At 50.0% G+C, this 24,243-nt stretch overlaps 1 protein-coding gene across 1 annotated transcript in view; it reads left to right on the top strand.

The window, feature by feature from the left end:
- LYST (lysosomal trafficking regulator) overlaps window positions 1-21,170 on the top strand; it is a 94,982-nt gene extending 73,812 nt beyond the window's left edge. The window contains exons 40-52 of the mRNA XM_004691026.2: window positions 440-506; window positions 1,659-1,815; window positions 2,324-2,464; window positions 4,467-4,684; window positions 7,595-7,825; window positions 8,459-8,648; window positions 9,693-9,829; window positions 11,947-12,045; window positions 13,597-13,736; window positions 13,993-14,090; window positions 17,006-17,162; window positions 18,131-18,202; window positions 19,366-21,170. Of these exons, the coding sequence (XP_004691083.1) occupies window positions 440-506; window positions 1,659-1,815; window positions 2,324-2,464; window positions 4,467-4,684; window positions 7,595-7,825; window positions 8,459-8,648; window positions 9,693-9,829; window positions 11,947-12,045; window positions 13,597-13,736; window positions 13,993-14,090; window positions 17,006-17,162; window positions 18,131-18,202; window positions 19,366-19,504 (1,846 nt within the window). The 3' untranslated portion in view covers window positions 19,505-21,170. The remainder of the gene's footprint in view (window positions 1-439; window positions 507-1,658; window positions 1,816-2,323; window positions 2,465-4,466; window positions 4,685-7,594; window positions 7,826-8,458; window positions 8,649-9,692; window positions 9,830-11,946; window positions 12,046-13,596; window positions 13,737-13,992; window positions 14,091-17,005; window positions 17,163-18,130; window positions 18,203-19,365) is intronic.
- Window positions 21,171-24,243: the final 3,073 nt, after the last annotated feature.

The following is a 24,243-nucleotide window of genomic DNA, read 5'->3' as shown; positions in this document are numbered from 1 at the left end:
CATGGTGGCCGGACCCATCTGCACCCCACCAGCAGGGCAGGGGAACTCCTCTTTCTGCACACCCTCACCAGCATTGGTTGTTGCTAGTAGAGTAACAGTCCGGTCAAATAACAGGTAAAATGACTAAAAAGACTTCTCCAGAAAGAAAGTGCAGATGGCCAACAGGTGTATGGAAAAATATTCAGCATCCCTTGGAGCCAGAGAAATGCAAATAGAACCACAGTGAGAGGCCACCTCGCACCGCCGGAATGGCCTGCATTAAAAACCCAAATGTTTAAATGGTAATTTTATCCTTACTGGTAGTTGCAAATCTTCATGTGTAAGAACAAGAGTGAAGACCATGTATTTTGCTGATTGTTTACTTAGGGATGTAAACATCAGGCAGCTTAATGCTGAAAACAGGAAATCACTTCATTTGTCTTTGTCTTTTCCTCTGCAGAAGTCTCTCTAAGCCTATAGCTGTTCAGCATAAAGAAAAAGAAGACCGCTATGTGGACACGTACAAGGTCAGCTGTTTGTCCTCGTGTTCTGAGAACTGAAAACTGGCATTTCGTTTGTAGACCTGTCTTTTGTATTTTGTTCGTAATTGTATAGTATTGTTTTTTCTGCTTCACTTCCTTGTGCTTTGCTTGACAAACAACAGGAAATCGTCTTGTGATTTTAAATATTATCCTGTCTCATTCTCTGAAAAAAAAAAAAAAACCCAGAAAAAGGAATATTCTTGTAACATACATTGAAAGAGAATAATCCATCATTACAAGCAAATATACATGTAGCTCTTTCTGTTCCTTATGAGACTCACCAAGACCCCAGGACCTGCTATTACAGTCCCCCGCTGCTGTTTCTAGAATCATCAGTTTATTCATAATATGCTATATCCCATATTATCTATAGTCAACAAATTTTGTTTTAATTTATTAACAAAAATTTATCAAATTTTAAAGTTCAGAAAGATAAAATTATTAACTATTTCTGTGAGTTAGTATTAATGGAAATCTGTTGGTAGTTCAGGAAATCTTCATGACCCATGTGTCCAGACAGGAGCATCTGAAGCATTTTCTCCTGTTTTACCACGCTATTTTATATCACAGAAAACCCTTCAGGCATCCCATGACTTAAGCCTTGATTCCTCCGCTGACAACGTTAGGGCCATGCTATGAGAGCCAAGAGACCAGGAAAATCACTCACCTGCCTGTTAGAGAGAATAGCGAGGATGAGAATAGCGACAGTGGGGTATATCTAGTTGAGCTCCTGACTTCATAGTGGGAGACAGGAGCAGCAGACCCACACATGCCTTACGTGACTGGTACACAGCAGCACACAGGCGGCCAGTTGGCCTGTCCGGCCCTGTGAAGCTCTCTGTGATGTGCAGACACCGGTGGCCATAATGGCAGCGGTCAGCCTTCCGTGCTTGGCTGACCTGGGCATTCTGTGCCCGAGGCTGGGAGCCCAGAGGCGGGTTCCCTCTGGAGCAGGGGGTAGCGGGCAGTGGCAGTGGGCAGGCCTCTGTGGCGGGAGGCCCAGACCTTCGGGCAGCAAAGCCCCGAGGTGGGGGGAGGGCGCTGGGGAGCCTGGTTTCCCGGGGTAGGGGGTGGGGGGGAGAAGAAGGCAGGAGGCCGCCGGGCACCGGTGCGCTGACACCCTCGCCTGGCCCGCAGTACCTGGAGGAGGAGTACCGCAGAGGGGCCAGGGACGACGACCCGGTGCCCCCCGCGCGGCCCTACCACTACGGCTCACACTACTCCAACAGTGGCACCGTGCTGCACTTCCTGGTCAGGCTGCCCCCGTTCACCCACATGTTCCTGGCCTATCAAGGTAAGGGGATGTCGGGGAGAGGCCTGGCCGAGCCCCGCTGTCCACAGACCCCTTCAGGAGCCCGAGCCACTGTCCACTGAGCGCAGACTTGGCCTCAGGACGAACATGTCTGTGCTTAGGCACTTCACCTTCTACAGTCTGAACACAGTCTGCACACGTAAATTTAGTTTTTTACTTCTTTAAACATACTCAGATTAACAATCTGTTCGAATCATGTAGCCATTGGGGCCTTTATTCTGCTGGGGCAGACATCAGTAAAGCAAAAAAAAAAAAATATATATATATATATTTATATATATATAGTTATAGTTGTTATGACAACATAATACAAATTAAAAATATAATATGGTCTCAAATCATATGTAGAAATATTTAGTTCAAGAATGTAAGTGGTCTTTTTTAAACTATGGACAAGTAAAACATTAAGTAGCAAAAGTAAGTTAATTCTGACTGACTTCAAATGGAATCAAGTCTTTGTCTTAATTGTATTATTTGTGTTTCTTTATAGATCAAAGTTTTGACATTCCAGACAGAACTTTTCATTCTACAAATACAACTTGGCGCCTTTCGTCTTTTGAATCCATGACTGATGTGAAAGAACTTATACCAGAGTTTTTCTACCTTCCAGAATTTTTAGTTAACCGCGAAGGTATGTCAGTTAAACAACTTTCAGTTATATTTATGAGGTATTTTAGTTACTTTATGATTTTCCAAAAACAGCTTTTGTAAAATTGTGTCCAAAATAAGGGAAATACCTTTATTTATTAAGTGTATGATTTCATAGCCATGCAAACTTGAGAATCTGTAACTATTTTATAGGGCTAGTTATAATTTGAGAAACTTTGTAACTAGAAAGTATTTGAAAACATGTATTTTCATTTTGTTACAGAAACAACTATTCATTTTTCTGATAGTGAGCTATAGTGTGCTCATTTTAAAAAAGATACAAAGCTTACTGTAAGCACTGTGTGAATTAGCCACAGTCTCAATGATGTTAGGAGAAGTGGCTCAGCGTAGAAGCACTCTAGCCAGAGTTATCAAATAACAAGTGAAACAGAATTACGTTTTCTGTTACTAGTGACCAACCACCAGTCTTGGCCAGTCTTCACCTGTTTTTGATAGATCAGGTGCTGCCTCTGGACCAGGCCTCTCGGTGTCACCGTCCTTGGCCGCCTGGCCTCCTGAAGCACACCACGTCACTCCGGCCAGTGTTCCTCAGACCCTGTGCCTGTGGCCACTGCTCTGGCTGCAGCGGGTCAGCTCTAACAGGCCCCCAGAGCCTGGGAAGCAGGGACAGTTGAGGCCACGAGGCCCGGGGCTGCTTGGCCCTCCCAGCTCCTCCCAAGTCCCTGCCACTGCTCCTGAAGTGGCCGCGTGATAGGGCTCAGAGTGCACTCAGCCAGCCTGCCAGGGTCACCTCTCAGCAGTCTGTAGGGAGACTGCTATTTCTTGAGGTGACCTCTGCCCTTACCTGTGGTTATGTTATAGAAGCCCTTGGCTTGTACTTCACTTCATAGCCTTTCAAAGTACCTCCAAAATTAGTGAAGATCGTTCTAACTGCTTTGACAAGATTGAGAATTTGGCAGATGGCCACTTCAGTTTGTATAGAGCTTATTGATGAAATTTTAGGAGGTCCTTTTTTAAAAAAGATTTATTTGTGCTTATAGAACTGGGGTACAGGCCAGAGGTGTGGTGGGTGAAAGTATTCACCAGAGACCAAGGGGAGAGCAGGACAGGCAGATCAACAAATTTGCTGAGGGGAGCAGCAGCAGGTCAGGAGAGGTCTGTGCACCCTGTGGGTCAGCTCCCTGGCCTGGGATTGAACTCGTGCGGTGGTGGCTTTGGAGACCTTCATAATGTGGTGCTTTAACCCATTGTGCCACCAGGGAAAGCCTTTTTAATTTTTTTCTGTTACAATATTTGGATTTTTTTTGTCTATAATAGATAGTACCAAAAATATTGCTGTTTAAAGGTAACATTTCCTTTATGACAATTTTTTTTTTAATAAGAAGCGCTGAGATTATTGTTTACATTAGCAGACTGAGACTATTAGAGAAGAGCTTACTTGTAACATGGAATAACTCATTCAGTGTGTGGGGATAATTTTGTTGCTGGCATGAATTTTAGTAGAAATGAAGTCAGAGCAAACCTGTAGACTTACTGTAAAACTAATAGACAATGACAGTTCATTCTAGGAATATGTGTATTTTGTATAGGATGCTAGAATACTTAACATTCTTACTGAATAAAAATAATCTCAAACTTATTGCAGTGTTAACACCAATAATTCAGAAATGCCTGTGCTGTAATGACTTAGCTTGACCTTTGTCAAGTTTGCAGTTGAGTAAGTATTAAGCACATTTTGCATCTGGAGGTTTGACTAGTGGAATGTTGGGCTTATGGGCATTATGTTCCGCTTCTCCGTGCACTTGATGGAAGGGAAACGTGGAAAGACCTCCAGTTTGGCTCGGTTTGGCATTAACCCTTGTCGCTCTTGCTAGGAAGTAGGTGTGTGACCGTGGGGCTCCTCTGCCCCTCGCCGTCCTCTGGCCTGGCCGCAGCCATTCTGTGAGTGCCTTAAGACCTGCTCACTGGGCGAGGGGAAGCTTGTTTTGGGGGCGATGAGCACTAATGTCACCCTTCTCTTGTAGGCTTTGACTTCGGTGTGCGTCAGAGTGGTGAGCGGGTTCATCACGTCAGCCTGCCCCCGTGGGCACGGAGCGACCCCCGTCTCTTTATCCTCATCCACCGACAAGCTCTCGAGTCTGACTACGTGTCCCAGAACATCAGCCAGTGGATTGACTTGGTGTTTGGCTACAAGCAAAAAGGGAAGGCCTCAGTGCAAGCCATCAATGTCTTTCACCCTGCTGTAAGTGTCCTTAAGAAAGCCTGCATTTAGATAAGCAGACCCTGAATCTGAGCGCTTACTGTTTGGCTCTTTCTTTAAAATAAACACCCACGTTATCAGAAAGACTGTTACTCAAATTGTTGCAGATATGGCAAGTCATCCCCTTAACATAACTGCGATACTGCCTGTCGGGGGTTCCCTGGTATCCCCCGTAGGGTGGGGAGGGCCAGGGACACAGCCTGGCGCCGTCGCGGGGCAGGGCTGGAAGGTGAAGGACAGGCCTAAAGTCAGCAGAAGGGAAAGACCATGGAGAGAGCGGGTGTGCGCCCCAAGCCCCCTCCCAGTAAGCAGCAGCCGGTCGTGACGTGCGTGACGCTGCTGGTGGGCAGCTCTCAGAGCTCGATGCCCTGGGCGTCTGCCGGCCGCTGGTGCAGGCAGCTTCTGCCACGCGCACTGAGGTCCAGAGAAAAGCAGGCATTCAGCATGGACTGTGTTGTCAGGTGAGCGGTGAGGCCACCTCGCCTCACTTAGGGGATGGTGCTAAGCCAAGGCCCCTCGCGGGAGAGCAGGCCTGCCTCGCCCTCCTGTGCACACGCTCACTTGCAGGTCGGATCTTTCCTATTGCAGAAACATTTGCAACCCTTCTACACTGTTCTCTGTACGTGCACATCATACACTCACTTCTCACCGAGACCAGTGCCATTTACTGCCTCAGGGTGTGTTGCACACTTGGTTAATCGGTCCCCTGTTACTGGGGGTATTCAGTTAGCATTTGTTTGCTATTAGATTTAATATTCCTCAGGTCACTTCTTAATGTAAATCTTTATTTCCTTGAGATGAATTCTTAAGGAATTATTTCAGTTTCGGGCCCTCCTTGGGGCACAACAGGTTAAAGCACAACACTGCAAGTGGCCGCAGCTGCTTTAGTGCAAGTTCGATCCCCAGCCAGGGAGTGACCCACAGGGTGCAGCAGACCTCTCCTGACCGCCCGCTGCTCCCTTCAGCAGCGTACTTTGTCATTCCGCCTGTTCTGCTCCCCACTGTGTCTCTGGTGAATCCTCTCACCCCCTGCACCTCTGGCCTGCACCCCAGTTCTGTGTGCAGAAATAAATCTTTTTTTAATTATTATTAAAATAATAATAATAATAAAATAATATTTCAAAAATACTTTTTAGATATTAATAGGTTCCTTTTTAACAAAAATAATCTTATCCACTTAGGAAGCATTTTGCCAGACTCAGAATACAAAGATGCTGAGATTCAAATATGGGCCGAAGGTAGTGTAGAATGGTGGGGTGGCAGGTTCCTCCTGGAGGCCCCACTGCCCGCTGCAGTGAAACCCAGATGAGCCCTCTCAGAAAGAGGGAAAATTCTGAGGGGAAACTTCCCTACTAGCCTGGAAGATGGCAGGCACGTCAGACTAACCATTCACCCACTGTCTCTCTGTTTTCCTCACTGTTAACAATTGACATGAAAATATACACAGAAAACCCTAAAATTTCATTTAAAAATCTATTAAAAACAACAAACAGGCCCTCCCTGGTGGCACAGCGGGTTAAAGCACAGCACTGAGAATCTAAAGCCGCTTCCGCATGAGTTCGATTCCCGCCTGCCCCGGAGGTGACCATATGGTGTGGGAGACCTCTCCTGACCCGCCCGCTGCTCCCCTCAGCAGTGTACTTCGTCTGTCCGCCTGTTCTGTTCCCCGCTCTGTCTCTGGTGAAGCCTATCACCACCCCTGAGCCTCTGACCTGTACCCCAGTTATGTATGCACAAATAAATAAATCTTTAAAAAAAAAAACAACAACAAACAAGGTATAAAATTAATATATACAAACAGTGAACTCTAAGAGCAAGAAATTAAGAAAAAGAGTCATTTGAAATTTTGAGTATATGAAGTCACATCGCCATTAACAATGGCCCTTAAGGATTATGATAAGTGAAAAAGTTTCGAAGGGTAAAGATAAATTTTGAACAGTTTCCTTTACTTGTGGAATGCACAGAAACAGAACAAAGGGTCAGGAAAAGACAAAATTTGCCAGCCTGACCACAGATAAGTCTCCAGTGGGGGCGGGGCAGTGAGGGTCAAAACAGCAGGGAGACGCATGGGGGGCGGTGGCTCTCAGGTGGGGAGATACAGGGCAGTCAGATGCTGTGAAAAGCAAGCAGCGGTGTAAAAGAACGGACCCACGATAAAGCAGCGCCCCTCCTAGAGACAACTTATGACCAGTGTTTAATCCACGGTGGAGTTGGTGGTGAGGGGGGCAGTGATGAGGATCTAACTCTGACGGGCGCTTGCAGAAATGTCACAGCTGGACATGCATCTAAGAGCTGTGTGGCCGAAGGACACAGACCCAGACTGGATGCGAGGGTCACAAAGCGTAGCAGACCTGGGCTGGCTCCTGCTGGCTGCTTTGGGGATAACAGTAAACGCCTGTTGCTTTCCAGCTGACTTGAGGTGACAGGGTGCAGAAAAGTGCCCCCACACCTTCCCACCAGGGCTCGGACACCCCACTGCTCACTTTGCATTCGCCTCCAGTTGGCAACAGGACCTAAGCACTCCTCCTGTGGCTGCTGAGCAGCTTGCGTCTGTCTTGACGCAACTTTTGCTTTTTCAATGGGTTGCATTGAACAAGAACTTTGTAATAGTCATGTGAAGTGGCCTGTGATATTTTCTGGTCTTAAATTAAAAATCAGTTTTTTAAACTTACCTGATTAACTCACGCAAGATAAGCCTTTCGTTCACCCACTCCGAAACGTTGATTGCTCTCGTTCTGATCTCTGTAGGGCCTTTCGTGACTAATAACTTGGTCCACAGCATTTGAACATCATTTCACTTTATAGAAAGAGAGTGACTCTGGCTAGAAGGCGAGAGTCGTCCCCCGGCGTCGCTGCCCTGCCTCTGCTCACGCCTCTCGTTCTTTCCGCCAGACCTATTTTGGCATGGATGTGTCTGCCGTCGAAGACCCAGTGCAGAGACGAGCCCTGGAAACCATGATCAAAACCTACGGGCAAACCCCGCGCCAGCTGTTCCAGTCGGCGCACGCCAGCAGGCCGGGGCCCCGCGCCAGCGTGGAGGGGGAGCTGCCTGCAGCCGTCGGCCTGCTCGTGCAGTTTGCATTCAGGGACGCCCGGGAACAGGTCAAGGAAATCACCTACCCGGTATGCTGTTTGGTTTTCCCGCGCTTCGGAAAGACTGTGCTCGCCCCTAAGGGCCCGCGGGCCTGCAGACAGGTGGGTGGGGCAGCCTGCATGTGCCTCAGCCATGGTCTGCCGCCGCCTCTGTCGTGAAGAGGCCACTTGTAGCGCAGGCCACTGGCAGCTCCGGGGGACTATAGAGCCAGCCCCACCCTGGGGACCTGACAGGAACTGCTGGTGCCAGGGGGCGGGGGGTGGCCTGGGCAGCCGGGTCTCGGTGTCATCTTCCTCCAGACCCCTCACCTCAGGACCGCCTGTTTGCCCCGGCTGAGGGGGCCGCAGCCGCTTACAGTCCTCTTGAGGGCTCGACTCTAGTTATTTCAGTCAGACTGGAAGAGATGTACTTACTAGGTAGTTTTTTCTCCACTCACATTTCAAGGGATTTTGAATTATTAAGCAGATGTGGTCCTGTAAGCAGGTCTTACAGACGCCTAAGATAAAATTCAATAAGCAACACAGTCTCTCTACACTAAGCAGGGTGAGGGGTAAAAATACCTGAACTGTTGCCTGAGGCGTTCTCTTCCTTGACTTAGTTTATATTATACGGACTTCTGGTCACTACCTTTTCCCAAAAAATCAAACTTTCCTTAATTTTAGAGCCCTTTACCATGGGTTAAAGGCCTGAAGTGGGGAGAGTTCGTCGGCTCCCCAAGCGCTCCAGTGCCTGTGGTCTGCTTCAGCCAGCCCCATGGAGAGAGATTTGGCTCTCTGCAGGCTCTGCCCACCAGAGCCATCTGCGGCTTGTCCCAAAGTTTCTGTCTTCTGGTGACGTACAGCAAAGAACAAGGTAAAGCAAAGCATAGTGAAAATTCTCCCAGGCACATCTTTCCTGAGGTGTGAGTCCTTCCAGCTTGTGTGTGCTATTTCGTCTTACTTCTAAGTTGTCCGAGTCTTGCAGAAAAACTGCTCAAAGTGCAAAGTAGGAATTACAACTTGCTGTAAGCAAAAATAGGAGTTAAATGTGGTGCTTATAAAAAGTTAGAGTGGAATAAAGTTCTCGAAGTTTTCGGTCTGCCCTCCATGACGTCCTTAGCGCATCTCGCACGTCTGTGTTCATTCGCTCACGTATTACTTCCTTGCAGAGATACGTCAGAACCGAGGTGTGTCCGGGCAGGTGGGGTAACACCCCTGTACCTCCGGAGGCACAGTGCCTGCGTTGGCTTCCCAGGCCCAACACATATAGGCTTCGTGACTGCCGGAAAGCTACTTCCACCTCCCAGACCTTGGCTTTTGGCCCATAAACTGGGACTAACAAAAGGCCTTACTTCATTGGGTAACCTACTCGCCAGGATCAAGTGAAGTGGTGCAGAGAGGGAGGCTCAGCGCCTGGCTCATTTTCAGGGTTAGTCACTGCCCCGGGGCCAGGAGTGCCCAGGGCCGAGGCCTCGCACATGGGGCTGGCTGCTCGGGGGCCTCGCCTAGGCTAGCAGTGGCCACCTCCTCACGTTGCTGATTCTCCAGCAGGCAGTGTCTAGAAAGTGATTCAGGCAGTGTCTAGTTCGCATTTATTTTTAAAAGTAAAGGTGTCTGGGAACACACAGCGTAAGCTCGACCACTATTTCTTTGTACACAGACTTTCCTAACAGATTTAGTTCCAAGTCAAATAGCAACTGAAGCACCACAAAGGAAAAAAGAATATAGTTCCAGTCTTCAAGTTGTGTTAGTGTTAAAGGGATATAAAACTAACACAAATCTGTTCACATTATAGCTAGAATGATCTTGCCTAGTAATTCTGCCTTATGAGGTACACTGGAGCCTTTCACCTGGCACTGGGGGGCTGTCACATGACAGCTGAGCAGTGACCATCTAACGCTTCCTCCTCCTCCTTGAGGTGTGAGGAGCATGAACAGTACCGACATTCAGTGGTCAGCCATCCTGAGCTGGGGCTACGCTGACAACATCCTGAGGCTGAAGAGTAAGCAGAGTGAACCTCCGACCAACTTTATACAGAGTTCACAGCAGTATCAGGTAAAATGTTCTACTAAATGTTCCATAATAACCCACACAGCGACTTGAAGGGAGGTGGACAACTCAGTCTGGGTTAATAGCCTGGCTTTCATCTCCGCCCCAGAAGCTAGTGGCCTGGCCCCGACCGTAGGCCTCCTTCACATGCTTACCTGCTCCAGCCACCACTTTCCTGTGTCCCCACACTGCCTCCTCCCACCTTGTGGAGGGTTGAGGTCGCCATGGCCCTGTGGAGACGCTGCCGTAAGCCTGTCGCGCAGTGGGCAGCGCGCCGTCGCAGGACGTCTGCGTACTCGCCTCTGATGCACGTTCGCTGTACAACCCTTGCCTAGCCATGGCGCTGTCTTCTGTGCCTCACTTCTCATAGATGGAAGAGCGCTTCTTGAGCCCTGAGATGCCACACGTACTTCCGCCCCCACTCGGGTCCCTAGCTGCATTACACTTTGAGCGCCTTCAAAGTGGAGCAACCTGCTTTGGGGCGAGACTGGCCGGGGAAGAAGGGAGAGCAGTGACTGCTGGCTTAGCCTTCTGTATTCCTGGAAAAAGCCATTGCCTTTTGTTATCTGGTTTACCAGTAAACCAAGAGGCAAAAATAACTAGTGGAAATAAGCTTATTAGAAACTTAATTATTTAAGCACTGCAGACCGTCTCTGTCCTGTGAAGTCTGGCACACCAACACAATGAAGGAGTGCCCTTGTGCCTCAGAGAGTGGTGAGGCTCATGCTCTTCGTGTACTTCTAGTCAGTGGCTCGCGGGCTGAGATACCGTATTTCCTTTCATCCCTAAGAACATGTTACTCACCCATTAGTTCCTTAGCTTGAGAGAATCCACCTAGGGCACCATCACATTAAGACTTGTGCTTCGTGGTCTCCCTTGTATGGCCAGTGTCCTCGTCATCAGCGGTTCAGGGCTTGTGGTCTCTGCCCCCACCCTGGGCTGGTAGCTCACTTGGAGCTATGAGACACTCCTGTTGGTTTCCTTCTCTTTGTGTCACTGGTAGAAAAACCCAAATGTTCACCTGATGTTCAGTTAAGCTACAAGCAGACTCCAGAAACGGTGGCTCCAATTTTCTTTTACAGTTTCTTAAAAGAGCATAAAAAATCACTTCGTTCTTTGGACAGTGCATTAAGAAAACCGAAAGTCAACAACTGATTTTCCACCTGACAGATGCCCTTCCAGGATGTACATCATTCTTTTCTGTTTTGCTTTAGCATAGTTGGAAATAATCAGTGAGTCCTGATGAAATAAGTCATATGCTGTAAAATAACAAATGTCTCAGGGTAGAGCAGTTTTTCAAAATCCCATAATGTATAACTTACGTTTATAAAAGAGTCCTGCAGACCTATTCCGTGATTGTAAGAAAGAGGGTTTTTTCTGTATGTTAAAAATAAATGGTTTCTCTTTGGACCTCTAAGGAAATATAAAAGTTACTAAATGTCAACCCTTAGTGATAGAACTATTCAAAAAAGAAACTGAAAAGCCAAAACTAGGCCCAACAGACTCAGATTATGATCAGCGTTCAGAAGAGCCAAGACGAGGGCCCCGACTAGGGTCACAGTTACCTGACACATTTGTCGGCTCAAGAGAAGCGGCCAGGAAAGACTGTTTGAAACCCTGAGAGAGAGGACGGCGTTCTGAGGAGCGCTGAGGCATCAGGCTGCTGGCCCTGGAAACAGGGCGGCTTCCTCTGCATCAGCAGACACTGAGGCTCAGTGCACAGCGGAGGGAGGAAAACGTGCCGGCCTGACGAGCTGTTTGCCACCGAAAACAAGAAAAAGAGTCAAACTCGGTGAACTTGTGAAACAGACACACATTGCACACTTCACCTTGGCTGTATGTAGTGCAATCCTCATCGTTGAAGTTTCTGAGAAGCAGATCGCAGTGTGTGCGTACGCTGAAAAGTGTGAAATCATAGACAGTACACTGTAGCACACTTGAGTCGGGAAACCAATAACTTTTAATGTCTGACTAAAAGTTATCACATCAGACACTTTCTAATCACTTGAAGTAAAGCATATCCTTTAAATTTCGTGATCATGTACTTGTCAAATAGCTGACAGAAAAGTGGTACTTCTCATGCTTTTACAAGATGTGAATCTTCCATTTGTCCTTCTGCAAAGGTGACCAGCTGTGCCTGGGTGCCTGACAGCTGCCAGCTGTTCACTGGGAGCAAGTGCGGGGTCGTCACAGCCTATGCGAACAGGTTCACGGCCCACATGGTAGGTTGGAAGGTTTGTACTTTAATCTTTTGTACCTTTATCTTTCTTAAGCTCTTAAATATAGATGGTTATGTCTATCCTACTCTTCAGTGTGGAGTCTGTTAGACTGAAGAATTTTGACAACAAATATACAAGTGTTAGTTTTCAGTCTCAGGAACAGTATTTTACAATGTGACCGGTTCTGTATTTCAGCACATTTTGATGCTTATGTGCTTGCATTCTCAGGGAAATTAAATGATCGTGGAACTGAGTAGGACATCTTGAGTGCTGCTAGTTACTACTGATACACATTTTTAGTCATGTACTGAACCTTCAGGATTTGAGAATTGAATGAACAAAGGAAGACACATGCAATACCACCTTCAGCTCCCTCCCTCCGTCCCTAGGAACTGTAGTGCCACTCAGGGCACAAAAGAGGGGCAGGACAGCCTGCGGTAGAGGCTCTGGCAGAGAAGAGGCACGTCAGGGTGCCTGCTTCCCCCGCACCCCAAGGCCACCCCAAAGCTTGTGGTCGCTGCTGACAGCCGCCGTCAGCTTCTGTCCCCCGAGTTCATCTTCTGTTTCCTTTTTACCACAAGCATATATTAATCACGGCATCGAAGGCAGCTGTCTGCTTAGCTGTCTCTTAGATATTTTGTTCTTAGATATTTGAACACTGCTCCAGATGGCGATTTTAAAACTAGCTTCAGCTTTTCGTTTTTTATATCCTCTTGTGTTTCCCAACACTTAAGAGATGCGTTCTTAGCTTCCCGTATATAGTTCCAGTGTTGAAATATATACTAACACGTATTTAGTTTCAATTAAAAGAAGACAAGGTGATCAGTGCAGGAGTTACTGTGCACAGAAGTGCTTTGAATGTAGCAGGTCTAAGGCAGAGCGTGATGGTTGGGCTTCAGCAAGACATTTGCCCGTCTGGTGGGAAAGCCTTCATGCAGGCTTACGAGGCTACGCTGTGTCCCTTTCCTTGGCTGTATAATGGCTGAAAGCAAGGTTTTCAGCCTATTGGTAAGGCTTTGTGTGTCTCCTAAGTAATAGTAGTGTTGAGTGACCAAGTCATGAGATTAGCATTCACTATTTAAACCATTTCCAAAAGTACGTCTTCACTGTGGGGTTTAATCGTTCTTTGATTTGGGGGAGGTTACGTGGGCTTAAAGGCCTTTTCTCGGGGGTTACATCACCACTTTGGTGTCATTGTGGTTGCTGCTGTGACTCTGAGCCTGAAGTCAGCTGGGGTTCTCTTAACAACCAGACCAGCGGTTTACTATCAGAACGTATTTTAAAATCCACTTCAGAGGGCATGGAAGAGTAGAATATGTGCTGCCAACTCGAACATTTAATGTGTTCAGGTTTTTAAATACCAAAGCGTTAAACATTACGGTGTGTGCACCAGTACCTGACCGCCTCTCACTTGTCGCAGATGACCCCGAGGTCATGTTGATGCTCCTGACGGATGGATGTGTTTGAGGCACATACTTTGTTTCTGTTTTCCACGTACAGTACTCAGCTACCTCTTGTCATGGTCTTTACCTTACACCTACCTTTTCATTTCAGCCATCAGAGATAGAAGTGGAGTCCCAGACGCATCTATACGGGCACACCGGGGAGGTGACCTGCTTGTCTGTCTGCAAGCCGTACAGTGTCCTGATAAGTGCGAGCAGGGATGGGACCTGCATCATCTGGGACTTGAACAGGTGCAGCGCGCCTCCTCTCAGATGCGGTGTTTTACCACTCCAAGGCTTTCTGTAGGAAATAGGTGCACTGAAACCATCTTCAGTTTTGAGACTGAAAATGATCGTAGCCTTCCTAGCCCTATTGCAGTGAAATTCCAGTCAGGAATTCAGCTGCAGACGCCTAACGTGATCCGCATGTGCTGAGGAAGAGGGTCAGAGGGAGGGAGCCAAGTCATAGTTCATGGTCGTTTACAGACTCATGTCTTTGGCCTCTCAGGCTGTGCTACGTACAGAGTCTAACAGGACACAAAAGTCCTGTCACGGCCGTCTCTGCCAGCGAGACCACAGGTGACATTGCTACCGTGTGTGACTCAGGTGAGTGGGCAAAAGGGGGCGGGCAGGCGTGTCTCGGGCCCTGTGGGTCTGGCTTGGTAGCAGCATGGTCGTGTCCTCTTCGGCCCTGTAGTTTTTTCGTTTTGTTTTCTTCGGATACCAAAGGTGTCATGTCTTTCTAGACACCGACGCTCCTGCAGCTCCGTGAGGCTAGTGGGTATCCAGCTCCATGACGCTAGCCAGGTGTCCGGCAGTGGCTAACGGGTGCCCAGCAGTGGCTAGCTGGTGCCCAGCAGTGGTGAGCGGGGTGCCCAGCAGTGGGCTTCAATTCTAACACGAACCACTGGAGCACACTCGGAAGCCCGTGTAAGCATGCCAGGGCTCCTGCCCAATGGGTGTAGAGCCCGTTCCATGGACACCAGGGCCTGAGAAGGGGAGGAGTCAGCCAAGAAGCAGGAGGAGACCTCTGCTTGCTTCCCTGGGCGACGTTCAGGAAGTTGGAAGACGAAGCGCATGTGTGTCGTGGAGTCCGATGAGCTGCTTTACCTGAAGCGCGGCGACTTGAATCTGGTCTAGAGCAACAAAGCATGATGTGCGCTCCCAGTCCTCTCAGTGCTTCTTCCCGGCTGCTTTTCGGCCTAGGGGTGAGCTCACCGTGAGGACCGCATCTGGACTAACGACAAGGCGGTTTCAGCTACCAGCTGAGAGGGCGGCGTTCCCTGGGTTTCCCCCTTTAAAAGGGTGGCACGTGCCTCCCACACACCTGCCTGCTGCCTTCTTGTGAGATCTCGGGACGGTGAACCAGCGCCCTGGCCGCCGCCGTCCCACCAGCCCCAGTCGGACACAGCTGTCCCCCGCTTGGCCGTTGCCTCGGGCCCGTGGCAGCCACTAGGGCCACTGTGCTGCTGCTTGGCCTGAGTTGCCACAGGTTCATGTCCCACGAAGCCGCAAGGGGCATCTGTAGACATTCTAGCTAAGTGAACAGAGAGACAGGAGGGCTTAGGAGAGGCGGGGGCCGGGGCCATGTCCAGGGTTGAAGCCTCTTGTCTGCTGAAATCTCCTTGCCCTATTTTGTTGCATTGACCTCCATGTCCAGGGTCTTACTCTCCAGGTTTTACTGTCTGTTGCATCCTCCCTGGCTACTCTCTGGCCACGTCTCTGGAGGGTTTTGGTTAGCACGTCTTAGAATGGGCCATCTTCTCTTGGAAGCCTCCTTGAGTCTCCACAGCTCCTGCCCGCCCTGTCCCCGAAGCTGCCCACTCGCCCTGGGACGCATCCTTGCCCGTCTGCTCTACAGACCAGCAGCCAGGGAAGAGGGTCCCCAGGGGACACGGAGGCACCTGCGAGTCAGTTCTCCACCTCCTGGCAGTGTTCGCCACCTCGGAATTCACCGAGCATCTGTGTCGGTGGGTTTGGAGTTCAGCCCCTGGCGGTTGACCTTTGGAGCTGGACTCAGCCCCGCTGCCTGCCCCTGGAGGCTGAGGTGTGAGCTTCAAGCCTCTGTCCCATAGTTGGTTTTTCTGGTGACCAACCCTATCCCGCAGCCCCGGGCCTCCCCACCAAGAGCCATCCCATTAGCATCGAAAAGAGTAAAAATGGGCGCAGGGCAGAACAGGGCAGAAACCATTGTTTTTTATGACACCGCAGATACCTCTCGGAGTTCTGTTGCTTTTACAAAATGTTCACTCATTCTTAGAGCGAAATGACGTCTTGAGTCATTTCTAGAGACTTCACACTTGAAGTATGCGCAGGCCTTGGCCCAGTCATAAAATAATAGCATGAAGACTTTAGTGACCCCAGACCCCGTAACAGGAGAAAATGCCTGAAGCACTTGATTGACCCATTGTGGGCAGAGACTGATGGCCTATCTGGCTGCGCGTCAGTGGCCAGCAGGAGCACGTCCACGGCCGGCATGGTGAGGTTCATGCACAGCACTTGCTGTCTCGCTGTCTCATCCCACAACGCTGTAGAAGGCCCCCTAGGGCCAGCAGCCTCGACTGGGGCCAGCAGCCTCAAGGGCGGGAAAGAGAACAGCCTTGTTACCCGCAGTGGGGAGGGGTGAGAGAGCTGTGTAATGAGTGAGCGAGCTCTTGTTTCTGGTTTGAACAGAAAAGCCTCCTCCAGTGTTTTAAGGCCTCTTCACACGTCTGTCACGGGGCGACTTCGCAAAGAGCACTTGACACGTAGAGAGCACAGTAAGGTGATGCTTCTAAGAGGCCGCGCTTACGTTTAGTGGCCCAGACAGCGTTCATCATCCAGTTCTTACAGTCTGAGAGGGACTTTCACGTACAGTTGAGATAAAAAACACTTCCGATAGCTGCTGCTTTGCTGGAGACACCAAGTCTTTTCATTGCTTTACTAAGGAGAGCAGATTCTCCACTTTTAGTTAGTGGAGCTGTTCACGCTCTTACGATCAGACTTTGTCTTCCAGACCCTACCTGCCTCCCAGCCCCGCTCTGTCACTGAGAATTCCTCCACAGAAGGCTGGGCGCACATCGCGCTGCCCCATCACCACTCCGATCAGAGAGGATGGCGAGCTGTTGTTACCACTGCAGAAAAAGCTGGCACCTTGTGGTTTCTGAATAAAAAGTTCATTTAGTAAGAGGTTAACTTATAAATTCAATCTCAGACATTGGGAAGGTATTTTTAGGATTTGTTTTTTACTTCTTTTATTTTTTCTTGAACTTTTTCTCTAGATGACTCATATATCACTTCCTACAGATGGTTTTGCTGGATGTTTTCTCCTTGTGGAGATTGTTTAGCTTTCTAAGTACTTTACACCCAGATTTAGCTGTTCATACCCTGAAGTACTTGGGCCACATGAAGACTTGCCCTGCAGAGCAGGAGCCATGTCCCCTGTACGCTTTCAGGCACGAGCGGCCGACAGTCGCCACCACAGCAGCCGTGGGCTCAGGCTGCCACATCCCAGTGACTGGGGCATCGTTTTGGTGTTTCAGCTGGTGGCGGCAGTGACCTCAGACTCTGGACAGTGAATGGGGACCTTGTCGGGCACGTCCATTGCAGAGAGAACATTTGTTCAGTCGCCTTCTCTAACCAGCCTGAGGGAGTGTCTGTCAACGTGATTGCCGGGGGGCTGGAGAATGGGGTTGTAAGGTGAGCTGGGTTTTTATTCTCTCTCTCTGCTTAAGTTGATAAGGACACAGCAGTTTCAAAGCTTAGTTTTTAATACCTAGGTCGCTTCATGTTTAATATTTTAAAGTCTTAAAATTACCTTGGGATAAGGGGTCTTCAGTCACTCTGGTTAGATTCCTGAAAAAAATTGTATAGTTTTGAAATTTTATATTGTTCCTAACTGTGAAAGGTTAGCAAAATGTAACTGCAGACATACCTTGTTTATTGTGTTCATGCTTTTCTTAAGCCTTAAGGGTACTGCATTTTTTTAAGATTTATTTATTTATGCATACGGAACTGGGGTACAGGCCAGAGGTGCAGGGGTGGTGAGAGAATTCCCCAGAGACAGAGTGGGGAGCAGGACAAGGTGGATTGATGAAGTCCACTTTGAGAGGTCTGATGTGCCCTGTGGGTCACTCCCTGGCCAGGGATAGACCCGCGCTGCAGTGACTGTGGACAGCTTCATAGCACTGTGCTTCATACACCTCCAGGGAGGGCCTGGATATTGAATTTTTTACAAATTGAAGATTTGTGGCAACTTGGGTCTCTCAAGCCATTTCCCAACAGCTCAGATGAGGGTTAGCATTTTTCAGCAATGGAGTATTTTTTAATTGGTGTTTATACATTTTATAGACATACTGCACACTTACTAGACTGCAGTGTAGTGGACAAGTAACTTCTGTGGTACAGAGAAGCCAAGTGAATCACTTTGTTGCCATGTCAGCTTTACTAATGGCTTGGGAGCAGCCTGAAGTGGCAGGAGTCCAGGCCTGTTTACAACAAAGCTGCATGTTCTCACTGTAACACGAGTGGCAGTGTCCTGCGGACTTCCCAGAAGCTTCTGCTGTGATTATTTGTTCCTTCTAGATGGTGTCTGACGACTAAGTAGGGCTTCTGAGTGAAGGAAGTTTTAGTTTGCATAATTGGGTAATGCCTTTTTTCCCTTCTAGATTATGGAGTACCTGGGACCTGAAACCTGTACGAGAAATTACATTTCCTAAATCAAATAAGCCAATTGTAAGGTAACAAACTTTCCCCTCTGCTACCGTAGAACTGTATTTTTATTAGACAGTGCTGCGCACACACCCAGAGCAGTGTGTGGTGCCGTCGTCATTACAGACGACTGGCTGCAGACCCAGACGCCTCACTGACAGCAGTAGGTGCTGGGAAACTCTGACTTTAAGCAAAAGGAGGTATAACAAAGGTCCTTGCTCCAGTGTTGACGGACAGCGCTTGTTCTCCTCATGGGCGTTGCAGTGAATAGCACTGGAGGACTCACCGTGCCAGGCTGTCTGGGACCCGTGGCGGGAGGCATCGTGGCTGCATGGGGCTTAAGGCAGCGGCAGGGGCTCAGAAGCTGCTGAGAGCCATCGGGAGGTGATGCAGGCCGGCCTCGGGCGCTCACAGGCTGAGATGCCATAGCCCAGACCGCCAGCCGCAGGACGGTGGGGGGCGAGGCTGACGAGCAGCCAATTTCCCTTGGCTCCACTGACAAATTTGATTTTAAAAATTCAACTAGGGGTGACTCTTAATTACACTTTAATAAATAAATTTATTTTTAATGTAGTAAATTTAAAGCTTCACGAACTTTACAAATGAAGAGTTGTGGCACCTTTATCCCACAAGTCTGTTGGGCTCTATCTTCCAATTTCCTGTTCCCAAGTATTTGTTCCTTTAAGTAATAAAGCATAGAAAAAGGAAATCTGGAAAGAGGGGACAAGAGACAGAGATTTCTAGGCTCCAGGTCCATTCTGTGTCACCTGGAGAAACTGAGCTCGCAGGGGTGGAGAAGTTATGCTGAGTGAGAAGTCAGAAGGCGCAAGATACACACTGCATCCATGTACATGTAGAAGACAGAAAAGCCAAGCGAAGGGCCAGGACCGCGACAGCACCTGCAGCTGTCACAGCTCTGAGACGTACTGTAGGGCGGCACCAGGAAGGTGGTGAGGGTCGGGGCACCGAGGGTGGGGGGAGACCGGGGCTCCACCTGAGGCAGAAGTCAGATACTGTACAGGAAGGAATAGTGAATTAGCAGAACAGTTTCACAAAAGTAAGTGAAAAGCGCGCTAAAACTTGCCAGTGGGGTGGTCAGGTGGTGTCGAGATGGCCAGGCGCACTCCTTGCCTGACCCCGTCTGCCAGGGTGGTAAGGCTGTGCTGGGTAATGCGCCTCTCTCCCCTCGCAGCCTCACGTTTTCCTGTGACGGCCACCATCTGTACACAGCCAACAGCGACGGGACCGTGACTGCCTGGTGTCGGAAGGATCAGCAGCGCCTGAAACAGCCGATGTTCTATTCTTTCCTGAGCAGCTACGCGGCGGGGTGAATGAGGAGAACTCTGCATTCTCCAAAGCACTTTAATTCTGAACTAGGTTTGTTGGCCAGTTTTAGGAGGTTGAACCTCAAGAAATGGGTGACCAGAAAAGTCATCCAAGTGATGACAAAGTCCGTTCACCTGCTCAAAATTCTGTATTCTCCAGGCTCTGAGAGTTTTGTTATAATGTTTGATGATCTGGACAGTTCTGTTAGTAATCTCTAACCAGCCAGACCTCAAGCTCACATGCTAGAATAAAAACATCCTCAAGCTTTTTCCCTACGAGTCTGTTCAAAAGAAAAAATTAGGGTCTCGCCTTTTTCTGTTGGCAAAGTAATTATTTATAAAAATACTCTTAAAAATAACTATATTTTAGAAGTTGTATGCCAAGATACTACACCCCACGCCCAGAAGGACAAGAACGAAAACGGTGATGAGCCCAGATGGCAGTGACTGCACCCAGAAGTGGGTGATCCGGCAGGTGCCTCTGTCCCGGCGCTCAGTGCTGTCGGGCGAAACACAGACCGCCAGCAACTTCGACAACAGGCGGATTCCGCCAGTTGCCTTCTCAGCTCACAGTAGACTAGAATGTTCTGACAGCCGCAAACAGGTATTTTTTATTTCAGACACATTGTTTCTTGTTTCCTCATAAAAATCCTACTTAAAGCCCGCACCCCTAGGTATCGCATGTCTTCGAGTCACTCGGCAATTGAAGCGCCGAGATCATTCTCTTGGTGTCTGCCATCACAGCGCGTTGGCCACTCAACATCCGCGCTGGAGAGCCTCTCGGTAGGCGACCGCACAGCCTCGCTCAGGGTGACGGGCTGGTCAGGGGCGATGGACTGGCCACAAAAGAAGAGCAGGTGGCCTTGTTTCAAAACAGGAGGTGGACACTTCTCTGAGGGAACAGTTTCCACTCTGTTTCTCCTAACCTAGTACTCACCCCGGGATCCTAGGAACAGAAAAAATCAAGGTGAACCCCAAGCACATTTACATGCCGCCAACCCAGAACCCTAAAGCTCGGGCTGGTCTGTTCCCACCATGGGGTTATGCCTGTATTTTTACTGGGTGCTGCTTTATTGGCTCAAAAACCCTGTGAAACAGCTCAGTAATATGTTACGTGGGATAAAAATACGCACGCTCCTGCACTACGAACGTTTCATTCATACGGTGTTTACAGAACTACTTTGTGACTTCCAGACTTTCCAAAACATTCTGCTTAAAAACGTCGACAACAATTCCAAAGTCTCTGCTGTCGAGGTGAGTGGGAGGAAGCAGGCCACGCCCTGCTTAACCTGCTCCTGCCCCTCCTGAGCCCCCGCGGGTGCAGAGGTGACGTTGTCCTGTGCTCCTGATGAGACCGCAGCTCTGTCTGGCCGCATTTTTCTACAGAGAACTTTAAATCAGTCCCTATTAGCATAGGGTTACTACTCAGTTTTTCTAAGGCCTAATTTCGTCACTTACCTAGAGAGAAAATAAGCAAAATTACTGGTCTTGTTAAGAGTGCAATATTATATTTTTATGTAAAAATAAAAATGGGGGATTATTTATTCAGCATGAGACTATGTAAATGTTCGAAACACCTCACAAAGCGCATGTTGTAGCAATTTCTGTAAAGTACCATCAGCTCTTTGTATACACTGCCACTTCAGACTGGGAATAAATTTCATAAAAATGGGTTGAAAGGTCTCTTCTTTATACAATTTCTATATCATGGCCTCAGCTCTCACACTCAGGCCTCAAATAGGTGGCCTTGTAAGCCGCCCCAATTCTCTGCGGAGCTTCCCCAAAGTAGTCACTTCATTACTCAGTTGTGACTTCCTTGAGAAAAATTGGATTTCATCCTTTACCACCCTTAAAGGAGTCAAACAGCAGCCCCAGCTGACGCCTCTGTGCAGAAAAGCGCCTCTGGGTGGGTCCCAGCTGGTCCCAACACCACCTATCGAGAGTGCACCCCAGGGCTGGGGTGGGGGGGACAACACCCTGCCAGTGACTTAGTGTCCCTAGTTATAGCGTGTGGGAGAACTGTGAAGGTGGGAGGTGACGCATGGAGCCCCTAGGAGCACAGAGCAGGGAGAGGTGGTTTATCGGGAGAATCTAGGAAAGTGCCTTGAGAAGGTGAAGTTTGTGCTGAAATCTGAGGACGGGACAGGAGAGCGGTGCGCGCCTTCCAGGCACAGAGGGTTCTGGAGGAACATTGGTAACGCGGCGCCCGCAGTGCCCCACCTCGCTGGCACTGGGGAAAGGTGGCCTAGTCGTCTTCTGCATGAATGACATGAGGGTTCAAGGTGGCACCCCTGTTTCCAGGGGTCGCCCTGAAAAGGCCTCGGGAGTGGCTTTTACTAGGAGGCTGCCAGCCTGCAGGTGGGTGAGGGGCCCCCCAAATCAGTCGTTCCCAGCGCTGGCCTGGGGGGGTTGGGGGAGGAGAGGCGGGGGACGGAGCCCTCCGGCTCTTGGAACTCAGTAATGGGTGGGGGCGACATGGGGTATCTGCAACCGAAGACGCCCCGGTAGCTCTGCTCACCGTAGCCCAGGCCAGCCCGGTGCGCACTCCAAGGCTGCAGCCGCGTGCAGGGCAGTGACCCCCGAGCAAGCCCGGCCAGGTGGACCAGCCCCCCGGCTAGAGGCCCCACAGCAAGGCTCAGCAGAGACGCAGGCGTGGGGTGCCCCTCACTGGACGCGGCCTCCTGTGGCAGCGGCGGCTCACAGAGCCGGCTCCTCCTGGCAGCGAGGGCCTGAGCCCAACATGCAGCGCGGCGGCTGCTGGACCAGAGCCTCAGGGGCAGAGAGGAGAAAGCGAGGATCAAGGATTGAGGCTCTCCGGCTGGCAGGTGCACTGACAGGCCGCTGCTCACACGTGGGCGGCCAGCAAACGGCTTGCCAGAATACCAACAGCTGGAACGCCCCCACCTGGGGAAACGGAAGGGCTGGGAAACTGGAAGCCTGCGTGCAAGAACACGACCCAGAGAGACCGGCACCAACTCTTTGGAGAGACGGGAACAGCCAACCCGCGCCAAGCGAGCCTGGAGAGAGGGGGGCTGCAGGAGGGGGGGTATGTAGGGGTAGGCCGGGGTGGGGGGCAGAAAGGGGCCTGGGTGGGGACTGGGTGAGGGACAGAGTAGGGGCCGGGGGTGGGGAGGAAAGCGAGCTGGCCCAGCAGACTGCTGAAGCTCTCAAGAGCCTTGGCGCTGGGTGTGGTGGTGATGCCGTCTGCAGGGTGTGCGCTTCCTCTGGATGTAAATGCTGTAAACCAAAATTACCTTAATAAAAATAATGCAGTAAGAATGTGTGCTGACACTTAGGGGGAAAAAGCAGTAAATCTGGTGACATAAAAGCAGAAACTGTCCCAAAACAAATACTTTAAAACACAGCTTCCACCATATGTGTGACTGGAGTCTTAGTGCGAAGGGAAAGGAGGGAGCCAGAAAAAATTTTAAATAATTAATGGATGGAAATTTCCAAGTTGTTAAAATCATTAACCCACAGGGCCAAGCAGACCTAGAATACCACACAGAGTAAATACCAGAAAGCACAGTGGGTCACCTCTCAGTCACTTGAAAACCCACGACCAATCTTAAGAGGCAGAGGAAGGAAGAGACACGTGCCAGAAGTAAGGAAAACAGCTGCAGGTTTCCCTCGAGAAAGAAGCAGATGCAGGAACGAATGAAGGCAAGATCCGGCAGGCAGATGCACCTAAGGAGAGATGTCAAGCAGAAGGGAGAGGCCACGGCAGAAACGGGGGTCTTCACAAGTAAAGAATATTGGAAACGGCAAACACAAAAGACCTTAAAAAATCAAGATCGTGGCGCAGCAGGTTAAAGTGCACCACTGGAAAGCTAAAGCTGCTTCAGCAGGAGTTCGATCCTGCCCACACTGGAGGGGACCCACGCTGCTCCCTCAGCAGTGGGCTTCCTCATTCTGCCTATTCTGCTCCCCGCTCTGTCTCTGGGGAATCCTCTCTCTGCCCCTGCACCTCTGGCTTGTATCCCAATTCTGTGCATAAATAAATACATCTTTACCAAAAAAATCAAGATTTCTTCTAAAGAAAAGTGATCGTTTAAAGGGAAATAATACTATTAGATATGATACATAAAACTGGCAAAGGTAACACAGAACGGAGGAGGGAAGCGCGCACCCGCAGGTCGTCCTTGGGGGGCATCAGCTGCCCTTGCCCGCGGGGGTGGGCTGAGACGCTGGGGAGTAGACAGCAGGCGGCGGCTTCACCTACACGGCCGTCACGCAGCAGGGGGGCCACACACGGTCGTCACACAGCGAGGAACCCCCACACGGCCGTCACGCGGGGGACCGCAGCCCCCAATCAGCAGCTGCACTAGACAAGATCCCAGGCTCACGATCCAAGAACAGTACCGCTGAGGAGACCGAGGCACACCCGGGGGGGGGCCCCAGGGGGGCGCGGCACCCCAACGCCTCCAAGGATGCACGCGGTCGGAGCCCGGAGCCGGCCTAGAGCAGCACAGCCGGTAGTGTGAGGGGCCCGGGCTCCACGGCTGGGATGCGTGGGTCCCGGGACGGGCATTCCTGTCGGGTCGGGTCCCCGACACCCAACCCGCTGGCCTCCGCACCCCTGGCCCTCGGAGGGCGGGGACCCCGCTCCGTGCCGGCCCCAGGCCCACCGGGAACGCTGAGGAGGCGGGCACTGCCCGGGGTCGCGTGAGGCCCGTCACCGGGGCGCCCCCTCCACCTGCACGCAGCTCCCGGGCACGGACTGGCAAAGCTCGAGGACCGAAGGC

Source organism: Condylura cristata, unplaced genomic scaffold, assembly GCF_000260355.1.
Source record: "Condylura cristata isolate star-nosed mole 26May11 unplaced genomic scaffold, ConCri1.0 scaffold00029, whole genome shotgun sequence".
In the NCBI taxonomy this organism is placed as follows: Eukaryota; Metazoa; Chordata; class Mammalia; order Eulipotyphla; family Talpidae; genus Condylura; species Condylura cristata.
Note: the sequence above shows the minus strand (reverse complement) of the source record. Positions and strands in the feature narration are given on the sequence as shown.